At 39.0% G+C, this 24,938-nt stretch overlaps 1 protein-coding gene across 2 annotated transcripts in view; it reads left to right on the top strand.

Annotated features, from left to right (window-relative positions):
* The window catches only part of ttn.1 (titin, tandem duplicate 1), a 148,558-nt gene that overhangs the window by 80,527 nt on the left and 43,093 nt on the right, over positions 1–24,938 (top strand). For both annotated transcript variants that reach the window (XM_053680801.1, XM_053680800.1), the window contains 46 exons: positions 134–433; positions 549–857; positions 1,129–1,319; positions 1,427–1,856; positions 1,939–2,247; positions 2,406–2,587; positions 2,680–2,809; positions 2,907–3,206; positions 3,310–3,627; positions 3,885–4,181; positions 4,293–4,592; positions 4,684–4,998; positions 5,878–6,026; positions 6,148–6,298; positions 6,424–6,705; positions 6,812–7,114; positions 7,247–7,549; positions 7,652–7,933; positions 8,884–9,183; positions 9,271–9,573; positions 10,131–10,439; positions 10,530–10,811; positions 10,924–11,223; positions 11,488–11,781; positions 12,249–15,218; positions 15,324–15,644; positions 15,748–16,032; positions 16,121–16,420; positions 16,491–16,904; positions 16,992–17,267; positions 18,145–18,444; positions 18,538–18,840; positions 18,923–19,222; positions 19,309–19,596; positions 19,761–20,063; positions 20,223–20,525; positions 20,608–20,913; positions 21,048–21,335; positions 21,436–21,723; positions 21,843–22,130; positions 22,225–22,815; positions 22,899–23,003; positions 23,089–23,286; positions 23,375–23,671; positions 23,761–24,348; positions 24,426–24,728. In XM_053680801.1, the coding sequence (XP_053536776.1) occupies positions 134–433; positions 549–857; positions 1,129–1,319; positions 1,427–1,856; positions 1,939–2,247; positions 2,406–2,587; positions 2,680–2,809; positions 2,907–3,206; positions 3,310–3,627; positions 3,885–4,181; positions 4,293–4,592; positions 4,684–4,998; positions 5,878–6,026; positions 6,148–6,298; positions 6,424–6,705; positions 6,812–7,114; positions 7,247–7,549; positions 7,652–7,933; positions 8,884–9,183; positions 9,271–9,573; positions 10,131–10,439; positions 10,530–10,811; positions 10,924–11,223; positions 11,488–11,781; positions 12,249–15,218; positions 15,324–15,644; positions 15,748–16,032; positions 16,121–16,420; positions 16,491–16,904; positions 16,992–17,267; positions 18,145–18,444; positions 18,538–18,840; positions 18,923–19,222; positions 19,309–19,596; positions 19,761–20,063; positions 20,223–20,525; positions 20,608–20,913; positions 21,048–21,335; positions 21,436–21,723; positions 21,843–22,130; positions 22,225–22,815; positions 22,899–23,003; positions 23,089–23,286; positions 23,375–23,671; positions 23,761–24,348; positions 24,426–24,728 (16,254 nt within the window). The remainder of the gene's footprint in view (positions 1–133; positions 434–548; positions 858–1,128; positions 1,320–1,426; positions 1,857–1,938; positions 2,248–2,405; positions 2,588–2,679; positions 2,810–2,906; positions 3,207–3,309; positions 3,628–3,884; positions 4,182–4,292; positions 4,593–4,683; positions 4,999–5,877; positions 6,027–6,147; positions 6,299–6,423; positions 6,706–6,811; positions 7,115–7,246; positions 7,550–7,651; positions 7,934–8,883; positions 9,184–9,270; positions 9,574–10,130; positions 10,440–10,529; positions 10,812–10,923; positions 11,224–11,487; positions 11,782–12,248; positions 15,219–15,323; positions 15,645–15,747; positions 16,033–16,120; positions 16,421–16,490; positions 16,905–16,991; positions 17,268–18,144; positions 18,445–18,537; positions 18,841–18,922; positions 19,223–19,308; positions 19,597–19,760; positions 20,064–20,222; positions 20,526–20,607; positions 20,914–21,047; positions 21,336–21,435; positions 21,724–21,842; positions 22,131–22,224; positions 22,816–22,898; positions 23,004–23,088; positions 23,287–23,374; positions 23,672–23,760; positions 24,349–24,425; positions 24,729–24,938) is intronic.

Raw genomic sequence — 24,938 nt, 5'->3', positions numbered from 1 at the left:
TTACGCACATTTACAGCAGTAATGAACATTGGCATCTTATCGTGAATATTTATATTTTTATGTTTATATAAATATATATTAATATTTATAATTATTTATATTTACATGTATAATATTTATATTGAAATTTCAGGTGTACCATCTGCACCAGAGAAGCTCCGCTACACTGAACGGACCAAGAACACTGTTACACTTACTTGGCAGCCTCCTCGCAGCGATGGTGGTTCTCCCATCAGAGGCTATTATGTTGAAAAGATGCGACAAGACAGTGATGAATTTGATGTTGCCAATCGTCAGATCAGCAAAGATCTTACAATTACACTAGACAATCTGAATGAGAACATGATGTATGACTTCAGAGTGAAGGCTGTCAATGAGGTTGGGGATGGTGAACCATCCAAACCAATAAATGTTCATATTCAAGATGATGAGTGTATGTATTAGTTTATGCTTGTACTAGTATGTATTAGTATTATATTTGCTGTTATAGCAATTATTTAACATTTTGTGTTTGTATTTACAATATTTGTGTTTTTCAACTCTTTTAGTTGCCCCAACTGTGAACTTGTTGAAGAGCATTAAGAGCAATACCATAACTGTCAAAAAAGGAGCAGCCATTGAAATCCCTGCTGAAATTGCTGGTCTGCCATTGCCCACCTTCGAGTGGACAAAGAATGGAGTTGTTCTTGAAAAAACAACTGAGACCATGACACTTGAATCTGAGGAGATTGACAGACAAACTATCAAAACCAATATTGCCATTCCAGAAACTGTAAGACAAGACACAGGCCTATACAAACTAGTTGCCACAAATATTCACGGGAAGGGCCAACAAACGATCAGAGTTGATATTTTAGGTATGACTCTATATTTCATAATATTCTTTATGACTACTTGATAGCAATTAATCACAGTTCTACCCCAGATAAGCGCACTTAATTTGACTTATCAGCTAATTTATAAGCTTATGTTTATGATTTATGTACATTAATTAAGCTCTTTATGTAACTATGTACAATGAGTAAAAAGAACAGTTCAGAAAAGCACCAGGATATATTTTAAATAATAATCTGTATGAAGGTTTGCTTTTTTAGTTCTTAATTGTCTCTTTGTCCCCCGTTTCTCCAGATCGCCCCTCACCACCACGAAATGTTGTGGTCTCTGATGTTAAGGCTGAGTCTTGCTACCTCACTTGGGATGCTCCAGAGGACAATGGAGGAAGTGACCTTACCAATTATATTATTGAAAAGAGGGATGCCAGCAAGAAGAAATCGGACTGGGAACAGTTGACATGTTGTATTATGGACAGACGTTATGGGGTTAGTGTGTTGTGAACATGATGTGTTTTTAAAAATAGCTCATAGAATCATATCTGTAATCATGTAACACTGGAACTAATTCTGCTCTTTGTAACACTTTCTTAAAGGTGTACAAGCTTGATACCTATGGCACTTACCAGTTCCAGATAAAAGCAGAGAACAAGTTTGGAGTCAGTGATGGGTGTGAATCAGAGAAAGTTGTCCTCAGGGATCCATATGGTCTTCCTGGTCCACCCCAGAGACCAAGAATCATTGAAAATACTCGTTCATCTATGCTTGTAGCTTGGGATCCTCCAAAGGACAATGGTGGCTCAACCATTCAGGGCTACTGGCTTGAAAAGAGAGAGAGAGGAGCTGTATACTGGAGTCGAGTCAATAGGGCTTCTATAACAAAGCCAGCTGTTAAAAGCTTAGAGTATAATGTTCTGCATCTCATTGAAGGTATTGAGTACCAGTTCCGTGTGATGGCACAAAATGCTGCTGGCATTGGACCCCCAAGTGAGGCAACAGAATGTGTGTTTGCCTTGGATCCAAGAAGTAAGTTGGATTCTGTTGCATTAATTTTCGAATAAAGTTGTGTGTTGGCTGCTTTAAAACAAATTGTACCTTTATTTTACAGATCCACCAAGCCAGCCACCTGCCCCGCAACTGAAAGACAAGACATCAAGCAGTGTATCTCTAGCCTGGGCTCCACCAGATAAGGATGGTGGAAGCCCCATTAAAGGTTATATTGTTGAGGTTCAAGATGAAGGCTCAGAAGAGTGGAGAAGAGTGAACCAACCTGATAAGCTCATTCTCAGTACGTCTTACACTGTGCCAGATCTAAAAGAGAACAAGAAATGTCGATTCAGGATTGTTGCCGTTAATGCTGCTGGTGAGTCAGAGCCAAGTCCCAGGACTTCTGACATCGTGGTACAAGATATCCTGGGTAAGATTTATCTGTACTTTACATTCCATGACAAAAATGTTGTTAAATGTTTGTCGTTTGTCCATACATTTGCTTAGCCTAATCAGTCTGGAAAACTGACCTTTTTGTTTTTGGCATTATTAGATTATTAACAAATTTGTTATTCTGAAATTTTACAGAGAAACCCATTATTACGATAGGCGTCTCAGCTCATGACCTGCTTTCTTGTCATGCTGGAACAACAATTAAAATCCCTGCCACCATATCAGGCAGACCTGTTCCAACAGTCAAATGGGAATTCGATGGAACTGCCCCAACAGAGAAGAAGAATGAACAGCACACTCTTCCAGTGGATTCAAAGGTAAGACATTGCTCATTCATAATGCTTCCAAATCAAAAACCCTAATAGAGTTCCCATGAAATTAATACTATTGTATTAAAATTATTCAACAGATCTCATTGACTGATACCACAACAGAAGTAACTATCCCTGAGTGTAAGATCAATCACTCTGGACAGTACATAATTACTGCTTCTAATCAAGCTGGTACTAAAGTGGTTAAAGTCCGTGTAACAGTACTTGGTAAGACAGATAATATTTGGTAACCAAAACTTTGACCATGCAAACAAAAAAATATTTATTAAACAAAATGTTTTTTTTTTTTTTTTTTTTTTTTTAGATTTGCCTGGGCCTCCAAAAGATCTCAAAATCACTGACATCACAAGAAGTACATGCAGACTTACATGGAAGCCTCCAGATAATGATGGTGGTGAGAAAATCAAGAGCTACTACATTGAGAAGAAGACAGTTGAAGGAAAAGCCTGGACAAAGGTCAACCCAGCCTGTGCTAGTCAGTCCTTGGTAGTCCCAGACCTTGTTGAGGGACAAGACTACTTGTTCCGTATTCGGGCTGAGAATCGCTTTGGTATAGGACCTGCTCTGGAAACCTTCCAAAGGACAAGAGCAAAGGATCCCATCCGTGAGTATAACATTTCAGTGGCCCTCATCAAAAGCAAATTTGCCCTGAAGTATGTAGAGACTGCTCAGTAAATTTATTATTATTACTTTTTAAATATTCGCAGATCCTCCTGATGCACCCACAAGAGTCAAAATTGTTGATGTATCCAAGGGGACAGTGACTTTGACGTGGAAGCCACCCAGAAATGATGGTGGATCCCCTGTAACTCACTACATTGTTGAAAGACTTTGGTGGGATTCTAGTGGAGAGCAGCGAGAGTCCTGGAGACAGTGCAATAGACGTGACATTGATACTACAACCTTCAAAGTGGAGGACCTCCATGACGGTGCTGAGTATGAATTCCGTGTCAAGGCTGTAAATGAGGCTGGTGCAAGTAGACCATCTTCTACTGCGGGACCTGTCATCGTTAAGGACCAGACAAGTGTGTAAAATAAACTAAGGTTTATTGATCTTGTATCAAAGCTTGACCAGAAAGGCTACTATTGTTTGTAATGAACGTATTTATAGTAGGTAAACCTCGGAATTATGCAAATTAACCTTGTTTGATTGCATATGCTTGTTGTTTTTTACATTAGCATTTCTAATTATTTTTTAAAATGACTTCGTATTGCTTAGTATGACTTTAAATCCACAGAAAACATGTTATTTAACATTTAACAAATGCTTTCTTTTCTCTAGGGGCACCTTCTATTGAGCTTGAAGAGTTCATGGAAGTTGAGCAGGCTACAGATATTAACATTGTCGCTAAGATCAAGGGATGTCCATTCCCCACCCTTACCTGGCAGAAGGCCCCACCCCACAAAAGTGATGCCAAAGTTGATATTGAATATGATGAACATATCAATAAGCTTGTGACTGATGATAGCTGCACTCTGCAGATTCAGCAGGGCAAGCGCTTAGACACTGGTCTCTATACACTCACTGCCAGCAACAGCTTAGGCAAGGTCTCCAAAGAGATGAGACTTAATGTTCTAGGTAGGTCTTCCAAATAGCAAATTATTTACTATTGGTATAACTACAAAAGTTTGGGACTTTAAATGAATACTTTGACATTTCTGTAATTGAACACCACATTTTCACTGTCAGGACTTCCGGGACCTCCTTCTGCACCAATCAAGTTTGAGGAGATTCATGCTCAAAATATTACTCTGTCATGGCTACCTCCTATAGATGATGGTGGCTCCAAAATCACTAACTACACCATAGAGAGACGTGTTGCCAATAGAAAAACATGGATTCCTGTCCCAGGTGCGCCCAAAGAGCGCATGTTCACAATTGAGGGTCTAATGCCCGGCCATGAGTATGTGTTCCGCATCAGGGCACAGAATAAATATGGAGTTGGTGAACCTCTTGACAGTGAACCAGAGATTGCTAGAGATATTTTCAGTAAGTAGTCATGATCAAACAGAAACATCATTAGAAATTCATTAGCTCAATTTTACCCTATTATGACAGTATATTGCATCCTTTTTTATAGCTATTCCTGGCCAGTGTGAGAAACCAACCCTATCAAGCATTACAATGGATACAATGACTATAAACTGGGAAGAGCCAGATACAGATGGTGGTAGTCCAATTACTGGGTACTGGCTTGAGCGAAAAGAGACTACATCAAAACGCTGGAACAGAGTCACCCGTGATCCAATCAGGCCAATGCCTTTTGGTGTTTCTTACAAAGTCACAGGACTCATTGAAGGCTCTCAGTACCTGTTCCGTGTGACTGCAATCAATGCAGCTGGATGTGGACCCCCAAGTTTACCGTCTGACCCGACATTTGCCAGAGATCCAATTGGTGAGCAGCTACATTTACATGTACTGTACATTTATCTATTGGGCAGATGCTTTTATCAAAAACACCTTACAACTGAGCTGAGCAGGTGAAAGATAAGGACATTGCTTGAGGGGCAACAGTCAGTATGCGAAATAAACACAAATCAAATTAAGACGTGTGGAGTATTCCTCTTTTAGTCGCATTATTGATGTGCGTTACAGACATGTACACACCTTAATCACATTATTAACGTCATGTGCGAGTTTTAGCCACAATTTGCGACAGGACACGTACACACACAGCAGTGCTCAACCGTTTGTTGACAAACAAGAGAGCACGGCAGCGTCCCACACCGCGTACTTACCTACTATATGGTAGGTGAGATATGTGTATTTCAGCTAATATATAGTAGGTAAGTGCATGGTTTCGGACGCAGCCCATGGCTTTTGCATGTATAGCATGACAAATAATTAACTGCACTTGAAGCTTTTGTAAAATTGAAACTGAAACACCCAAAACTGTATACAAACTGTATGATATGTCAAATTCTGGAGGGAACGTCGGACGGTGTTGCATGGGGACGTAATGACGTGTGCCGTTAATCGATCTATGTTCTATAACATATAAAATGGAAAAATGAATGGAATATTCTAAAAGCAACTCATGTAAATGCCTTAATCACAATATTGTCTTATTCAGAATAAGGTTAATAATTAGATTATTGTTGTCCATGTAAACAAAGTCAGTGATAGCTTGGTGTACCAGAATTTGAACTCAAAGCCTTCTGATCAGTAAGCCAGAGCTCTAACCATTAAGCCACCACTGCTATACAAGGATATTATAACAGTGATTCTTTATTTGTGATTATCAGAGTCTTATATTATTTCTGTTTTTGAATAGCTCCTCCTTCACCTCCAACCCCCAAAGTTACTGATTGGACAAAGACAACAGTTGACTTGGAATGGATTCCACCTCTAAAAGATGGAGGCTCAAAGATCATGGGTTACTATATTGAATACAAAGAGGAAGGCACAGAGGCATGGGTTAAGGTATGTTGTAAACTCAAATACTTTCTTGACTACATGAGATAGGCTACTGTCCCAATATGCTGCATTTTGTTTTTAATTATCACTGTTAATATTACTCATTATAATTAATTGTATTATTTAGGCCAAAGAAAAAGAAGTCAGAGGAACCAAATTTGTAATCACTGGGCTGAAAGAGAATGGGTTTTACAAGTTTAGGGTTTTGGCATTCAATGCTGCTGGGTTAAGTGAACCAGGAGAAGTTGCTGAAGTTCTTGAAATGAAGGAAAAATTAAGTAAGTCTTAGCAAAAATATCCTTTCATTAAAAAAAAAAAAATGGTATTGTACCTGTTCTTTGTAAAAGTTGGATACACTTTAGTTTTTCTTTAAATTTGTAACATATTTGTTTTCATATTCCAGTTGCCCCAGGACTTGAAATGGATGTGTCAATGAAAGAGAGGATTGTTATTCATGCAGGTGGTGTGATTCGTATCATAGCATATGTGTCAGGCCAGCCTGCACCTAACATCACATGGAACAGAGATGGTGGAGTTGTCCCACCAGAGGCAGTTGTTGAGACCACATCAATCAGCACTTCATTAGTAATTAAGAATTGCACTAGAAGTCAAAAAGGTGTTTATAGCTTAACAGCAAAAAATGCTGGAGGAGAGGTGAAGAGGACTGTCATTGTTGATGTTCTTGGTAAGGAGGAGTATTTAGACATCTATCTTGGTAAACAAGAGTATTTAGACATCTGTAAATAAATGAAAACACATTGTTACATATTTCCTTTCATTTCCTTCCCTAGATGTTCCTGGTCCAGTTGGTATACCTTTTACAGCAGATAATCTTAGTACTGACTCATGCAAATTGACATGGTTCTTCCCAGAGGATGACGGCGGTTCTCCTATATCTAACTACATAATAGAGAAACGTGAAGCTGAACGTAAAGCTTGGACAGCATGCTCATATAATGCCGCTAGGCAAAATGCTGTGGTTAATAATCTCGTTTTAGGAAAAGGATACTTCTTCAGAGTTGCAGCTGAAAATGCAGTTGGAGTTGGTCCATTCCGTGAAACTGCATGTGAAATTATCATCAGGGAGCGTTTAAGTAAGTTGTTCTAATTTTTCATATTATAGTAGCATATTATTCAGAGCACATAAGTAATACTGAAATATCTGAAATATTGAAGACAACTAAAATGATTAACCAAATATGATATCTGTTTTTTTTTTTAATTAGGTGCACCAGACCGTCCAGAGGAAGTTGAGGTCACTGCTGTCACTAAAGATTATATTAGTGTAACATGGAAGCCACCAAAAAATGATGGCGGTTGTGAGGTGACTTCCTACATTCTAGAGGCACGCATGATTGGCAAGGACAAGTTTATGAGATTGACTAAAGAGAAGTTGATGGACAGGAGATTCACCTTTGATTGTCTCCGGGAGGGTGACAGCTATGAATTCCGTGTGAGTGCAGTCAACGAGATTGGTCAGGGCAAGCCGTCCTTCTGCACCAAAGCAATCACATGCAGAGATGAGCTTGGTACGAGAAACTGGTTCTTACTAAAATAACAATTACATGTGTATGTCATCACAGACATTTTCCTTTGTGTGGAGCTGATTTATTACTTTTAATTTATTTCAGAACCCCCAACAATTGAAATAGACTTCCGTGACAAAGTTATTGCTCGTGTCGGAGAAAGTTTTGCTCTGCAAGGGCGGTACTCAGGCAAGCCATCCCCTTCTGTTACATGGTCAAGAGATGATGAGGAGCTGAAGGCAGATCAACATGTTCAGTTCATGAAAACACCAACCACCATGTGCCTTGGCATTATCAAGGCTCAGCGTGAACACAGCGGCAGATATTGTGTTACAGTTGAAAACTGTACTGGGGCCCGCAAAGGCATTTGCAATGTCACTATAGTTGGTACGGCTTCTTTTCCTGAAAAATTTATAAAATTTATATATATATATATAAATATATAAATATATATATACACACACACACACACAGGTGCTTGAAATCTTCCATATTTCTGCATAAATATGACCTAAAACATCAGATTTTCACACAAGAATGCAATTAGACAAATAACAAGAATATTATACTTGGTCATTTATTTATTGAGGAAAATTATCCAAGATTACATATTTGTGAGTGGCAAAAATATGTGAACCTTTTGAATTAGCAGTTAATTTGAAAGTGAAATTAGAATCAGCTGTTAAATCAAAGGGATGAAAATCAGGTGTGAGTGAACACCCTGATTTATTTACAGAACAGGGATCTATCAAAGTCTGATCTTCAAACCACATGTTTTTGGAAGTGTATCCTGAGAAACTCAGAAAAAGACTTGTTGATGCCCATGAGGCAGGCAAAGGTTATAAGACAATCTCTAATGAGTTTGGACTCCACCAATCCACAGTCAGACAGATTGTGTACAAATGGAGAAAATTCAAGACTACTGTTACCCTTCCCAGGAGTGGTCGACCAACAAAGATCACTCCAAGAGCAAGACATGTAATAGTCCACAAGGTCACGAAGGAACCCAGGGTAACTTGGTAACTAAAGCCTCTCTCACATTGGCTAATGTTAATGGTCATGAGTTCACCAGCAGGAGAACACTGAACAACAATGGTGTGCATGGCAGGGTTGCAAGGAGAAAGTCACTGCTCTTCAAAAAGACCATTGCTGCCTGTCTGCATTTGCTAAAGATTACATGAACAAGCCAGAAGGCTATTGGAAAAATGTTTTATTTAGGCAGAAATATAGAAAATACAAAGGGATCACAAACTTTCAAGTACCACTGTGTGTTTATATCCTCTTTTTTTATTGTAAACTATATTATTAATGATCTCTTATGTGGATACACATTTCAGACCGTCCATTGCCACCTGAAGGTCCAGTTATATTTGACGAAGTTCATAGAGATCATATGGTAATTTCTTGGAAGCCTCCTCTTGATGATGGTGGATGCGAAATTTCCAACTATGTAATTGAGAAGAGAGATATTAACAGGGACATGTGGACCACAGTAACATCTGCCACCACAAAAACCACCTGCAAAGTGCCCAAGCTTGTGGAAGGCCGTGTATATATCTTGAGAATCAGTGCTGAGAATATGTATGGCATCAGTGAGCCACTGGAGTCTGAAGAAATGAAGGCCAAGGATCTTTTCAGTATGAAATCTGTTTGTTTGTGGAAGTATATTTTAGACATTGTATTGTTCACCATTTTAATGAGCATTTTAATGGTTAAATTTTTAGGAGTACCTGAGGCACCTGACGAGCCTACAGTTAAAGAAGTGTACCATGACTCAGCCCTGGTTCTTTGGAACCGCCCTCGTGATGGTGGCAAACCCATTACTAACTACTACTTAGAAAAGAAGGAGCCTTCTGCTAAGAGATGGGCCAGGGCAACTAGAGATCCGCTCTACCCTGCTACCCAGTACAGGGTCCAAGATCTCACTGAAGGCTGTGAATATGAATTCCGTGTCACAGCAGAGAATGAAATTGGTACTGGAGATCCTAGCCCTCCTTCTAAGCCTATCCTAGCCAAGGATCCTATTGGTATGTGATTCTTATCCTTTAAACAACACTTTGTAAAAAAATAAATAAATAAACATAAACAGCTAATTTAATAGCAATGCAATTGCTAACCACCATTAGCTAACTTTTAAAATTAGTTAGATCTTTCAGAATTTTTTTTTTATCTACTATTAACAAAAGATCAGTGCAGCTTAAAAAGCTCTAGTTAAGTTGGTGGGAAGCATGTATGTTTTGCTAATTTGAAAATAACATTTATTTTGATCATTTGTCTGGATTGTCTACATGACTTATTTTTAAAACACTTAAACATCAATGTCCTTAAAAGTGAAACAAATAAACAAACATTGCCTTTATTTGGTAATGTGTAAAATCAAATATACTACTTCTATTCATTGCTATGCAGCTAAATGGGACACTGTTTGAATATGCAGTGGTATACACTATTCAGTATGGTTTCCATAGAGTGGGGATACTCCCTGACTTATTTTTGTATCGTATAAAAGATTTCTGTTAGTTTTGTAGCACACAAATCATTTGTGTAAAATTTTCCCTTTAAATTATCACATTTACTTTTGCAGTTCTGCCTAGCCCACCTGTTCTACCTGAGGTCACTGACAAAACAAAGGATTCTGTGAGTCTGTCATGGCGTGTTCCTCGCCATGATGGCAAAGGCAAAATCTTTGGATACCTTATTGAATATCAGAAGCCTGGCGCAATTGAATGGATGCAGGCTAATGAGACACCAGAGTCATGCCCTGATATCAAGTTTGTTGTGAAGAACCTACCAGAGGGTGAAGAATTCCGTTTCAGGATTATGGCTGTGAATGCAGCTGGAAAATCTGAGCCTGCTTATGTAAAGGAACCAGTTAAAGTGCATGACAGACTTGGTAATTGTTTTGTTTTATTGAGCTATTCCTAAAACTTAGTAGTCTCAAAATAATATTAATTATTCACATTTTGTTCTCTTTTATCTGCAGAGGAGCCAGAGTTACTGCTGGATGCAAATATGTCACGGGACCATCTTGCTATGATTGGAACAGATATAACACTAAGTGCTGTGATTAAGGGTATGCCAATTCCCACTGTGTCTTGGAAGAAAAATGGTGACGACGTTCCTGCTCATTGTGTTATTGAAGTCACAGCACGTGGAAGTAAACTGCATATAAAGAAATGTACCCGTGCTGACTGTGGAAACTATACTATAACCATTCAAAATGCTGCAGGCTCAAAGACAGCAACATGCACAGTGCTTGTACTTGGTATGCATAGTTCAATCATACATAAATACACACATACCTACATACATACATGCATACGTACATGTTTGTTTTCCTGTTAATTAATTTTCTTTTTACCTTTTGTGCAACATAGATAAACCTGGACCGCCAAGAAAGCTTACTATCTCAGATGTTACAAGTGAGTCAGCGTATCTAACCTGGCAAAAGCCAGAGGATGATGGTGGTGCTGTGATCTCTCACTATGTTGTGGAGAAAAAAGATGTCGCTGCTCAGAAGTGGGTACCTGTCTGTGCCTCGTCCAAGAAGCTTAGCCTCATGGCTTTATACCTAATGGAAGGTGTTCAGTATTTATTCCGTGTGGCAGCTGAAAATCAGTTTGGAAGAAGTGCATATGTTGAAACCAACAAGCCTATCAAAGCAGTTGATCCTCTCTGTAAGTATTAATTTAGAACATATGAGAATATCTTGATTCACATTGGTGAAATTATGATGAGGGTGTTATTACTATGAATGTCTCAAGGTTTGGATTCAGTTCCCTTTCAGTCAGAACTGAATTTATTCAATTCTGTTCCATTTTAGTTCAGCCAAGGTAGCAAACCTAATCATGTAAAACAACACCATACATTGAATTTAGCAAATTAGTTAGGCATAAAGTAATATAATTAACACAAAACTTAATATATTTTATTGTCTCCAGATCCTCCTGGCCCTCCTAAGAATTTGCACCATGTAGATGCAGAAAAAACTGAAGTATGGCTTGAATGGGAGTGGCCTGATCGCACTGGTGGAAGTGAAATTACTGGATTTATTGTTGAGCATCAAGTAGAAGGGGCCACTGATTGGGTCACCTTCAAAACTGTCAGCAATGCCAACTGCCATGTTACTGGACTTGAAGAAGGAAAAACCTACAGATTCCGTGTAAAATCTCAAAATGCAATTGGCATTAGTCGACCAGACACCACTGTACCAATTACTTGCCAGGAGAAAACTTGTAAGACTTATGTGATACTTTGTGATTATGATCTGATAAGATCTTGTATTACTTATGTATAATAGGTATTATATGTAATACCATATATACACAGTACTGTATAAGAGCCATAGCCTTTCGTTGTTCATCAACATGGTCAGAAGTAGAGATGTTTTATTTTTCATATATTTAAGGAGACATATTTAACACACATTTGCAAAAAAGCCTCTATAGCTATATCAAATATCAAATATTATGGTATCTAGTATTTACCACTAAGAACCTCAAGTCTCCACTGCTATGGTCTCTGTCCAACACTATATATGTAAATAAATAAATAAATAAATACATTAATATGGTCTGTAAGATATTAATTTATAAGTATATAATAAGATATTAATATATAAATATATACTTGTTTATTTATTTTTTATTATTATTATTACTACTATTTTTTTTTTTTATTATTATTATTTTTTTTTTTACAGTGGCACCATCTATTGAAGTTGATGTGAAGCTCATTGAGGGTCTTACTGTAAAGGCTGGAAGCACAATTGTACTCCCTGCAGTAATGAAGGGAATACCAATTCCAACACCCAAATGGCTAAGTGATGGCAATGAGCTGAAAACGGAGGGCAAATTCAAGATTGATATTGAAGGAACTTCAACAGTTCTAACCATTGCTGATTGTGCAAGGATAGACAGTGGAGAATATATACTTACTGTTTCAAATCCTGCAGGAAGCAAATCAGTTGCTCTCCATGTAACAGTACTTGATCTTCCTGGTCCTCCGCTTGGACCTGTCAACATCCTTACGGTTACTCCTGATCACATGGTTATCCAGTGGCGTCCACCTAAGGATGATGGCGGCACACCATTGATGAACTACATTGTTGAAAAGAAGGATGTCAAGAAGTCTTGGGAGCCATGGTCTGTTGTGAGTTCTGGAAGTAACAGCACCAAAGCTAAGGTGCCACGTTTAGAGAAGGGTCGTGAATATATCGTACGCATTCGTGCTGAGAACAAGATTGGCATTGGTGCTGCTCTTGAAAGTCCTCCCACTATTGCCAAGCATATGTTTGATCCACCAGGCCCTCCAGGGCCACCAACATGTTCTGATATCACAGAAAATGCTGTGACATTGTCATGGACTGAACCAGAAACCAATGGTGGAAGTCCAGTTAGTGGCTACATTGTAGAACGCAGGGAGATGACTGGTAAATGGATTCGTGTAAATAAAACACCAGTCTTGGATCTTCGCTACAGAGTCTCAGGTCTTTCTGAGGGCAACATCTATGAATTCAGAATTTTTGCTGAAAATGTTGCTGGTGTAAGTGAGCCTTCCTATCCTTCAGACCAAATAAAAGCCACACGCCCAATTGCTCCTCCTGGACCTCCAAGTAACATAAGATTGAAGGACTGGAGCAAGTCATATGCGGATTTGGTGTGGACCAAGCCTAACAGAGATGGTGGTAGCCCTATTTTAGGCTATGTTGTTGAATGCCAGAAATCTGGCTCTGCACAGTGGGACAGGATCAATAAGGACCTTATCAAGCAATGCGCTTTCAGAGTCCCTGGACTTATTGAAGGCACAGAGTACAGAATCCGTATTAGAGCATCTAACAAAGTTGGGGATGGAGAGCCACGAGAGTTGACAGAGACAGTACTTGCCAAAGACATCCTTGTTCCTCCAGAAATTACTGTTGATGTTGCTTGCCGTGACCTTGTAACAGTTCGGGCAGGACAGATCATCAGCCTTGTCACCAGAGTTAAAGGCAGACCCGATCCTGAAATCACATGGACTAAGGATGCTAGAGCCTTAGGCAGAGACAAGCGTACAGAGATGATTAACAACTTTCCACTTGCTGAACTAGTCATTCAGGATGCTTTACGAGGAGATTATGGAAAATATGCAATTCAAGCTAAAAATAGCAGTGGTCAAGCAAATGCTACAATCATTGTTAATGTGCTTGACATTCCTGGAGCTTGCCAGAACTTGAAGGTTGCATATGTGACCAAGGAATCCTGCATGGTGTCTTGGGAAAATCCAGAGGACAACGGTGGCACTGAAATTACAAATTACATAATTGAGTGTCGTCAACCTAGTCAAAGGGGATGGACAATTGTTTCATCCGATTGCACCAAACGTCTTGTGAAGGCTCCACTTGTTGAGAACTGTGAATATTTCTTCCGCGTTAGCGCAGAGAACAAAATTGGTGCAGGACCGCCAACAGAAACAAAAACAGCAGTCCTTGCTGTTGACCCAGTTGAGAAACCTGGTGATCCAGAGAATTTCCATATCTCTGAAATTGGAAAAACCTTTGTCTTCCTTAAATGGAAGAAGCCAGAATATGATGGTGGTAGCCGCAATCTTGCTTATCATGTGGAAAAGAAACCAAAAGAAGCTGAAGAATGGGAAAGACTCCACAAAGGTGCTATTAAAGAGACATATTTCATGGCTGACAGATGCATAGAAAACCAAATATATCAGTTTAGAGTACAAACAAAAAATGAAGGAGGAGAGAGCAACTGGGTGACTACAGCTGAAGTTCTTGTAAAGGAGGAACTTGTAGTTCCTGAGCTACATGTCAAGCTGGAAGGTGTTCTGGTAGTTAAAGCTGGGGATTCCATTCCAATTGAGGCAGAGGTTAAAGGCAAACCACAACCAGATGTCAAATGGGCTAAAGAAGGTGACTCTGTAGATATCAATCGAAGTCCTCGACTACAGGTTGAGTCTGGTGTTAACTTCTCTAAATTCCTGCTTACAAATGCAAAAAGAGCAGATGCTGGACAATATACTGTCACTGCAACAAATGCCGCTGGAACCTGTACTGCTGTGGCTAAAGTGAATGTTCTTGACAGGCCTGGGCCCATTAGAGATCTCAAGGTGTCAGGCATTTCAGTGGATAGATGCAAGTTGGAATGGGAAGAGCCCGAGGATGACGGTGGATGTGAAATTTATAACTACATCATTGAGAAATGTGAGACAAAGAGAGGTGTCTGGTCAATTCATTCTTCAGCTGTTATTAAAAAATCTGCTAATGTAACTCGTCTAATTGAAGGAAACGAGTACATCTTCAGAGTAAGGGCAGAGAACAAGATGGGGACTGGACCTGCTGTACAAACGGAGTCTATTATTGCAAGGACCCAGTTCAGTAGACCTGGTGCTCCAGATGCGCCTGAGGTGACCAAAGTTGCAAAAGATGAAATGACAGTTGCATGGTGCTCCCCTGATAATGATGGTGGAAAACCCATCACTGGTTATATTCTTGAAAAGAAAGAAGAACATGGCATTAGATGGGCACCAGTTAGTAAATCTCCTATTACCAGTACACATTTGACTGTAACAGGATTGTTGCCTAATCATGAATACCAATTCCGTGTAAAAGCTGAGAATGAGATTGGAGTTGGTGATGCAAGCAAGCCATCTAGAACATTCACTGCAAGGGATCCTGTTGGTATGTTTAGTTAAACTTAAGATTTACCTAAATATAAACTTGTCTACTTATTGTAAATGTTTTGTTATTTTTTTCTTGATTTAATAACTGTTTTTTTGTATGCAGGACCTCCTGGTCCTGTTGGAAACTTAAAGGTGACTGATAGTTCCAAGACATCAATCACTCTTGGATGGACAAAGCCTACACATGATGGTGGTGCTCCACTCATTGGATATGTAGTTGAGCTCAGAGTCAAGGGTACAGGAAAGAAGGGGGATGAAGGATGGAAGAGGTGCAACATTGCTGCACAGCTGATTGGAACAGAGTTCACAGTAACAAGTCTGGATGAGAAGCTTGAGTACGAATTCCGTGTTTCTGCACAAAACCAGATAGGTTTGAGCCAACCAACTAATCTTGAGGGAGCTGTTTCTCCACGAGAAATTTTTGGTGAGTTTGCCTGAACAAGTTCTACAAACCATCAGGAGTTCTCCAGTGCCATGGTTTTCAACTTTGTGTTTATTGTGTGTGTGTGTGGTTTTCTCTCAAACAGAGGCCCCTGAAGTTGTTTTAGATGCTGAGCTAAAGAAAGGTCTTACTGTTAGGGCTGGCTGCCCAATAAGAATAGTTGCAACTGTCAGGGGACGACCACCTCCCAAGGTGCAATGGAGAAGAATGGGAATTGATAATGTTGTCAAGAAGGGTCATGTGGATCTCATTGACACAATGACATTCCTTGTCATCCCTGATACCACCCGTGATGATTCAGGCAAATATTCACTGACTGTAACAAGCCCAGCAGGGGAAAAAGCTGTATTTATCAATGTAAAAGTACTAGGTAAGTAGACCAAATATTTTCTTCTATAATGTAAGCAACAGTTTTATTTACACTGAGATTTCACCGTTTTATTCAAATGTTTTGACAGACACACCTGGACCAGTTGTTGGTCTGGAGGCCACAGACATTACAACGGTATCTTGCAACCTCTCATGGTCCCCACCTGAAAATGATGGCGGCAGTGAAGTAACTCATTATATTGTTCAGAAGCGTGAAATAGATCGCAAGACTTGGGCAACAGTTAAAACTGATGTTGACAAAACAACATTTAAAGTCAGCAACCTTGCACCAGGAACAGAATATTGCTTCAGCGTTACTGCAGTGAATGCATATGGTCCAGGTGTTCCAAAAGCCACACAGAGATCATATCTGGCTTCGGATCCTATCAGTAAGTATCGTGTAACTTGAAAAGTTGTTAGGATGTCTAGAATCTTTTTGTAATTATTTGTTGGCCTTAGGTAAACCTGACCCACCACAGAAGGTTGATGTTTTGGAGATTACTAAGAACAGTGCTAAGGTGGGCTGGGTGAAACCAATGAGGGATGGTGGAGCTAAGATTGATGGCTACATAATTGACTACCTTATGCTTCCTGAGCCCAAAACAACCAAGAAACCAGTGGTGGGTGAAAGTGAGGTGGAGCCCGGTGCTGAACCTGTACCCCTACCACCACCACCACCAGTGGTGAAGGAGGAAGAAGTCCATGAGGAAAAGAAAGAATGGACACCATATACCGTTGTGAAAGATTTATGTATCTCTGTTGTTGGGCTGAAGGAGGGAAGGAAATATCGCTTCAGAGTAGCTGCAAGAAATGCCATGGGAGCTAGTCTTCCCACTGAAACCAAAGAAGCATATGAGATTAAAGAACAGATGTGTAAGTTACTGTATTCAAATTTTATGTAAAATAATTTGGCTCTTAAAGATATAATTCATTTGAAAATATTCAATGTTTGTTTTATAGTGGAACCCAAGGTGATCATGTCAGAGCTTGTCACTGCAAAAGCAGGAGCAAAAGTGAGAGTTGAAGCTCTTGTATCTGGGAAGCCAGCACCTGTGTGTCAATGGAAGCAAGGAGATGACAATGTGGTCCCCTCAAGCCGCCTTGCAGTACACAAATCCCAGAACATGTGTGTCCTTATCATCAAAGATGTCTCAAGAATAGATAGTGGTCAATATAGCCTTGTTGCCGAGAACAGCTCAGGAAAGGTGGAACAAGTTATGAAAATTGTCATTAAAGGTTAGTATTTTTAAGGAGATAAATCACATACACTCAGCTGCCAGTTTATTAGGTACACATCCATTGTACCTAAACTCACTGGCCATTTTTTATGTTCATTTAACATATACAGTACTATGCTAAAGTCAGTGCACATACAAAAATTGCTGTGAAAGCAAAGATGCCTTCAAAAATAATGAAATTAAACATTTCTACATAAAAAATACAATAAAGAGCAGTAAAATGTAATAACCTAAACAAACTCATTACTTGGTCAGACAACATTTTACTTTGTAAGACAACAACAATAACAACAAAACAGTAGTCTCAGGTGCAATTTGTGCAGTTTTATAGGGAACTTGGCTGGCAAGTTTTACTGAACATCTTAGAATCTTAGAACTGAGAATCTGCCATAGTTCTTATGGAGACTTTGACTGAAAACGAGCAGCCTTCATTACAAACAATATTCTGTAAAATTATTTTTTTTCGTTGGAAAAGTAATGTTTGGATATACAAAAAGTACTGGCTAAATAATGCAGAAGTCTTAAAATAAACATCTGTAACAAAATCTTTACTAAAAACAAGGTGCTCAAGACTTTTGCACAGTACTGTAGGTATACAATTGCTTTTCACTGATGGACAGAGTAGAGTGTGCCTAGGGTACTTTTTCATATTTCTGCAGCTATATGGATTCCACATACATATATACATACATCTATATACATATACATACATAAACACACACACACACACACACACACACACACACACACACACACATATATATATATATATATATATATATATATATATATATATATATATATGATTTTTTTTATGCATTGCTTTACAGCATTCTAAAAGTGAACTAAAACTAACACTGTAATACTTTTTGCAGATATTCCTGGACCACCTGAGCCCCCGTTTGAAATAAGTGACATTGACTCTGATGCCTGCACATTGTCTTGGAACAAGCCACTTCAAGATGGTGGTAGCAATATCACTAACTATGTGGTTGAGAAATGTAATGTGAGCAGAGGTGACTGGGTTACTGCCGTTTCCAGCTGTGGCAAGACCTGTTGCAGACTTGGGAAACTTATTCCTGGAACGGAGTATATATTCCGTGTTCGTGCAGAGAATCGTTATGGAATTTCTGACCCCATTACATCTGAGAGGATGATAGCTAAATTCCCATTTGGTAAGTTGAAAGCAAGATCGTTGTTAGTAATTATATAATTGTGAGTAAAATAAATGTTGTTTTTTGACATGATACATACTGTATTTTTTCCAGATGTTCCTGGTGAACCCTTGAACTGTCGCATTACAAAAATAAATAAGGACTGCATGTTTGTGGCTTGGGATAAGCCGGAGTCGGATGGTGGCAGTCCAATTACTGGATATTACATTGAGCGAAAAGAGAGGAATAGTCTCTTATGGGTTAAGGCTAATGATTCAGTTGTGCGAACAACTGAATATCCTTGTGCTGGTCTAATTGAAGGTCTGGAATACACTTTCAGAGTATCTGCTATTAACCGTGCAGGACAGGGCAAACCAAGTGCAAAGACAGATTTTGTCACAACAAGAACACCAGTGGGTAGGTCAATGTAAAATATTTGTTAATTTAAATTCACTTGTGTTACATTATTCTGAAAATACATTCATCTATGCCGTTACAGATGCTCCAGGTAAACCAGAGGTACTTGATGTGACCAAAAACAGAGTTACACTTGTTTGGTCCAAACCAAAGAATGATGGTGGAAGCAAGATCATTGGATACTATGTTGAAGCCTTGAAGATTCCTGGAGACAACTGGGTGCGATGCAACACAAGCAGTCAGAATGTACCTCGTGAAGAGTACACTGTTTCTGGATTGGATGAGGGCGCCCAGTATCAATTTAGGGTTATTGCAAAAACAGCCATTAACATTAGCAGGCCATCTGAAGTCAGTGACCCTATTCTGGTGTCTGCAGAAAATGGTGGGTTTTGTTTATGGACAGTTTACTTTTCAGCTTTGAGTACAGTGTTAAATTGTTTCATTCTTTATACATTTTATTGTTCACAGTTCCTCCCAGAATAGAACTGTCAATACAGATGAAGAAGATGGTGCCAAAGAAAGCTGGGTCAGATATCTGCCTTGAAGCTGAAGTTTTTGGCAAACCGATGCCAAAGGTTACATGGAGCAAGGATGGAAAAGTGTTGAGCATGGATAAAGACATGAAGATGTCACAAAAGAGACACCTATTTTCTCTAAACCTCACTGCAGTTACAAAACTCCATACAGGGGTGTACAGCATTCTTGCTGAGAACGCAAGTGGTTCTAAGACAGCAGACATCCAGCTCACAGTTTTGGGTCTGTATTATATATTAATACACTATAGCACCTTGCCATCTTACAAATGTATATGAAATATTTTCAGTGAATGAGTACATTGATTTCATTATAAAATATTTAACGAAATATTAGATAATACATTGCCACCATTTCATGTGACACATTTAATTTCCTTTATGCAGATATACCTGGTCCACCTGCCTCTATCAATTTAAAAGAGGTATTTTCTGATCATGTAAAATTGAGCTGGACAGCTCCACTTGCAGATGGTGGTTCACCAATTACAAACTATATTGTGGATAAGCGTGAGTCAAGTCGGGCTAATTGGGCCCAGGTTTCTGCTAAAATCAGCCGTGATACCACTGAATTTTTTGTGGAAAGGCTAATTATGGGTCATGAATACCAGTTCCGTGTACGTGCTGAAAACCGATTTGGAGCTGGCGATGCCATCCTCTCGGATCCTGTTGTTGCAAAAGACCCTTTCAGTAAGATAAAGTTTTAAGACAACCTTTTGTTGTGATAACACATGTCCTCTTGCATATTCATATATACTCAAATATAGTATATATGTATAAAATGGTTTATCTATATTATCTGTTATGATATGCAACAAAGATTTACACTGTTATGCTTGCTATTAACAGCTGTTCCTGGACAATGTGATCCACCAATCATTACAAACATCACAAAAGAGAAAATGACTGTAAGCTGGAAGGAACCCTCTGATGATGGCAACTCTACTATTCTTGGATATATTGTTGAGAAGCATGAAACCAAAGAATTAAACTGGACCAAAGTGAATAGGAAACCATTGCTTGCAAGATCGCTTGAAGTTGGAGGTCTCTCAGAAGGGGCTCAATATGAGTTTAGAGTTATTGCGGTTAACAAAGCTGGACTTGGAAAACCCAGTGAGCCATCAAATTATGCTGCTGCAGTTGATCCTATTTGTAAGTCAGTTTACAATGTTATTCACATCACATTTAAAAGTATTTAATTAGCGATTTTAATTTCTAATAATGTCATTGACAGATCCTCCTGGACCACCAATTTCCCCTAAGGTTACAGACACAAGTAACAGCACTATTAGCTTATCTTGGACTAAACCTGCAAATGATGGTGGAAGTGAAATTTTGGGATATCTAGTTGAATGCAGGAGAACAGATGCAACAGACTGGATCAGATGCAATGTCCCAAAGAACCTACAGGACACACACTATGTTGTCACTGGACTCTTGGAGAAATCAGAATATCAACTACGTGTCAGTGCTGTGAACAAAGTTGGCTTTAGTCAGCCATGTGAAGTCCCAGATAAACATGTTGCAAAGGATGTGTTTGGTATGAATTTAAGACTTGAAATTAATTTTTAAAAGCATGAAAGTTATTTATACAATAATTATTACATAACACAACATACACCGAACACATTTGGTACAATTATAACTTAAAAAATTATTTTAATTTAATTTCAGTTGCACCTGAGGCTGAACTTGATGCAGTGCTGAAGGATACATTGGTGCTTCATGCTGGTGCTCCAATGAAACTTCATGCCAAAATTAAAGGCCGTCCTGTTCCAAAGGTCACGTGGGCCAAGATGAACACCAACATAAAGAACAGACAGGGAATCGTCATTAAAGCCACAGACACTGACACAATGGTTTATGTTGAAAAAGCTAATAGAAATGATGCAGGAAAATACATTCTCAACCTTGATAGTATCAGTGGCATGAAGATGTACACCGTTGTTGTTAAAGTTATTGGTAAGTTCATGGATATCAGTAAAATATGTAGTATGAGTTTTGCTAAAAGAAAATACATTAAAAAAAATACTTCACTGCCATTTTGTTTACCACCAAACAGATACACCAGGCCCACCGCTAAACCTGATGGTGAAAGAAACAACAAAGGACAGTGCATCTATCATGTGGGATGAACCACTAATTGATGGTGGAAGTGAAATCACAGGTTACATAGTAGAAAAACGTGATGCAGAGAGAAAAGCATGGTCCACAGTTTCAACCTGTGACAAAACATCTTTCAGGATTGAGGGCCTGGAGCCTGGTAGATCCTACTACTTTAGAGTCATGGCTCAGAATAAGTATGGTACTGGTGAGCCTATTGAAACAGCAGATGCTGTCAGAGCCTCTGGTGAGTGAACAGCTTTTACAATTGTTTGTAAATGTTTTAATATAAGCATCTAAATTATACTGTCATATGTACCACAAGGACTATATAATCTATTAATTTTTTTATTTTATTTTTTTCAGAACAACCTGGACCAGTTTTGGACTTCAAGGCCTTGCTAGTAACCAGAGATTCATGCACCCTTTCATGGAAGAAACCAGTTAGTGATGGTGGTAGCCGAATAATTGCATATGTGCTTGAAGTTCTTAATGGTGAGGACAAATGGAAGGAGCTTTTAAGATCCAAGAACATGCAATATAGTGGTAAAGATCTTCATGAAGGAAGGGAATACAAATACAGAGTAATGGCAACCAACGATGCGGGCGATGGTCCAGTTAAGGAACTCTCAATTGTGGCAAAGGATGTTTTTGGTGAGATTATATAATGTATTGATAATATATAATAGAATATTAAATTACTTACCATATGTCTACTGTCTCTAACTTTTTCTATTTCTTTGTGCAGTTTATCCCAGCTGTGATTTACGGGATTTGCCAAACTTGAACTACATAGCAAAAGAGGGAAGCACTGTTCGACTCAAGATTCCTATCAGTGGTAAACCTGTCCCAACAGTCTCATGGAAGAAGGGTGAAGATGAAAATTTGACTGACACTGGAAGAGTTTGTGTGGAATCTACTGCTGTTAATACAACTCTCCTGATTCGGGACTGCCAGAGGAGTGATGCTGCAAAATATACTATCACTCTTCGTAATAGTGCTGGATCAAAAGAATCCTCTATCTTTGTAAGAGTCGTTGGCAAACCAGGTATTTGTACAGGACCTGTCAAGTTTAAGGAAGTAACAGCTGATGGAGCTACCTTAAAATGGGGTGTTCCTAAAGATGACGGAGGATCAGAAGTCACCAACTACATTCTAGAGAAACGTGATTCCATTACAAATATGTGGGTAACTGTTTCCTCAGCAGTGGACACAAACAGTTATAGAGTGTCCGGTCTCCATGAAGGAACGGAATATATCTTCAGAGTTTCTGCAGAAAACAAATATGGAGTTGGAGAAGGTCTCAAATCTGAACCTATGGTTGCCAAGCATCCATTCAGTAAGCGCACTTTAGGATTCTTCTCAATTACAACAATTGCATATTATAATAAACTCAATTTAACATTTATATATTTCCATCAGATGTACCTGATGCTCCGCCTGCACCACAAATCTTGAGCATGCGTCATGACTCAGCAACTTTGGCTTGGTCTGATCCACGAAAAACAGGCGGTTCACCAATTACGGGTGATAAAACATTTATAACTTTAAAAATTGATTTAAAAATCTGTATTTGATCATTCATAATTATATAAAATACATGTGTTTTCAGGATATCATGTGGAATTCAAGGAAAGAAACAGCATGTTATGGAAAAGAGCTAACCCAGCACCTTTAAAAATGAAAGACTTCAAAGTAAAAGGTTTAACTGAGGGCCTGGAATATGAGTTTAGAGTGATGGCTATAAATTTGGCTGGTGTTGGTAAGCCAAGTCCTCCAACTGAGCCAATGGTTGCATTGGATCCTATTGGTAAGTAAGGCCTATTACTAATTACAATATTTACTCTATTCAATTTCACAGTATACTATTATATTTTAAACTGTTTGTCCTATTTTAGATCCTCCTGGTAAACCTGATGTAATCAGCATCACAAGAAGTACTGTAACACTTCAATGGACCGAACCTCAGTATGATGGTGGACACAGACTTACAGGTTACATTGTTGAGAGACGTGACCTTCCTACCAAGGTCTGGGTGAAAGCCAACACTGTAAACGTTGTGGAATGTGCATATACTGTGGCTAACTTGCAGGAGGGTTGCAAGTTCGAATTCAGAATCAGAGCCAAGAATGCAGCTGGGGCAATAAGTCCACCATCTGAACAAACCGATACTCTTGTCTGCATGGATGAATATGGTAATGTTTTTTCTATGTTGCTTGACTAATGCTTATTTGTATTTGAATGGAGTACATATTTAAAATACTTTTCTTTCATTATCCCACAGCGGCACCAACCATTATTATTGACCCAACAGTAAAGGAAGGGCTTACGGTCAGAGCTGGAGACACAATAGTTATTACAGCAACAAGTATTTTAGGCAAGCCTGCACCAAGTTCTGTCTGGTCAAAAGGAGGAAAGTACTTCAAGCCATCAGATATATGCCAGATTGAAACAACTGCTACGTCCTCTACTCTATTTATCAAATATGCAAGCAGAAAGGATTCAGGGGAGTATACCATTACAGCAAGCAATCCATTTGGTGTCAAAGAAGAGAATGTCAAAGTAAAGGTGTTGGATGTTCCTGGGCCCCCGGGACCGATTGAAACAAGTGGCATATCATCTGAAAAGGTTACTTTGACCTGGGCACCACCTAGTGAAGATGGCGGATCTGCAATTGAGTATTACATTCTAGAAAAGAGGGAAACAAGCCGTCTTCTTTGGACAATTCTTGCAGAAAAGGTTATTGACTGCCATTTTGTTGCAAATAAACTAATCCAAGGGAATGAATACATATTCCGTGTATCAGCTGTCAACCATACTGGAGCTGGTGATTTTTCAAATTCAGAGCCTGTGAAAATGGTGGATAATTATGGTAAGCAGAACTAATTATGAACAGTGTACATTCCCTCTCTGCATAATCAGTCTAAGCAAAACATCTGTTTCTTATAGGCCCCCCAGGCCCCCCAGCAAGACCAGAGGTGGAAAATGTTGGAGGTAGAACCGCTACAATTACATGGAAGAGACCAGCTGATGATGGAGGCAGTGACATCACAGGTTACATGGTTGAGAAGAAGGAAAGAAAGGGCATAAGGTGGTCAAAAGCATCAAAGAAGACTGTACCTGTTCTTCAGTTTGAAGTACAGGGCCTCACAGAAGGAGAGGAGTATCAATTCAGAGTAACTGCTGAGAATAAGGCCGGCTTTGGGGAACCCAGTGAGCCATCACAACCTGTTAGAACAAAGGTCATGGCAGGTAAGTAAAACCTGTAGAAAACTAGCATTGGGAAACTATAGTTCCCGAGTCAGGAATGGCTCTTTTTGCAATTCCATATGGCCTTCCAGTAACAGTCTACAAACCAAGAGTAAATAATACACCTGATTATATATAATCTTACAAGACTGTAAGCTAATGTTGGTGGGGAACAAAAAAAATCACAATATGCTTAACTTACAACAAATACAC

Source organism: Ictalurus punctatus, chromosome 6 (genome assembly GCF_001660625.3).
Source record: "Ictalurus punctatus breed USDA103 chromosome 6, Coco_2.0, whole genome shotgun sequence".
NCBI classification, from domain to species: Eukaryota; Metazoa; Chordata; class Actinopteri; order Siluriformes; family Ictaluridae; genus Ictalurus; species Ictalurus punctatus.
The sequence above is the reverse complement of the archived record's forward strand: the minus strand, read 5'-3'. Positions and strand labels throughout refer to the sequence as shown.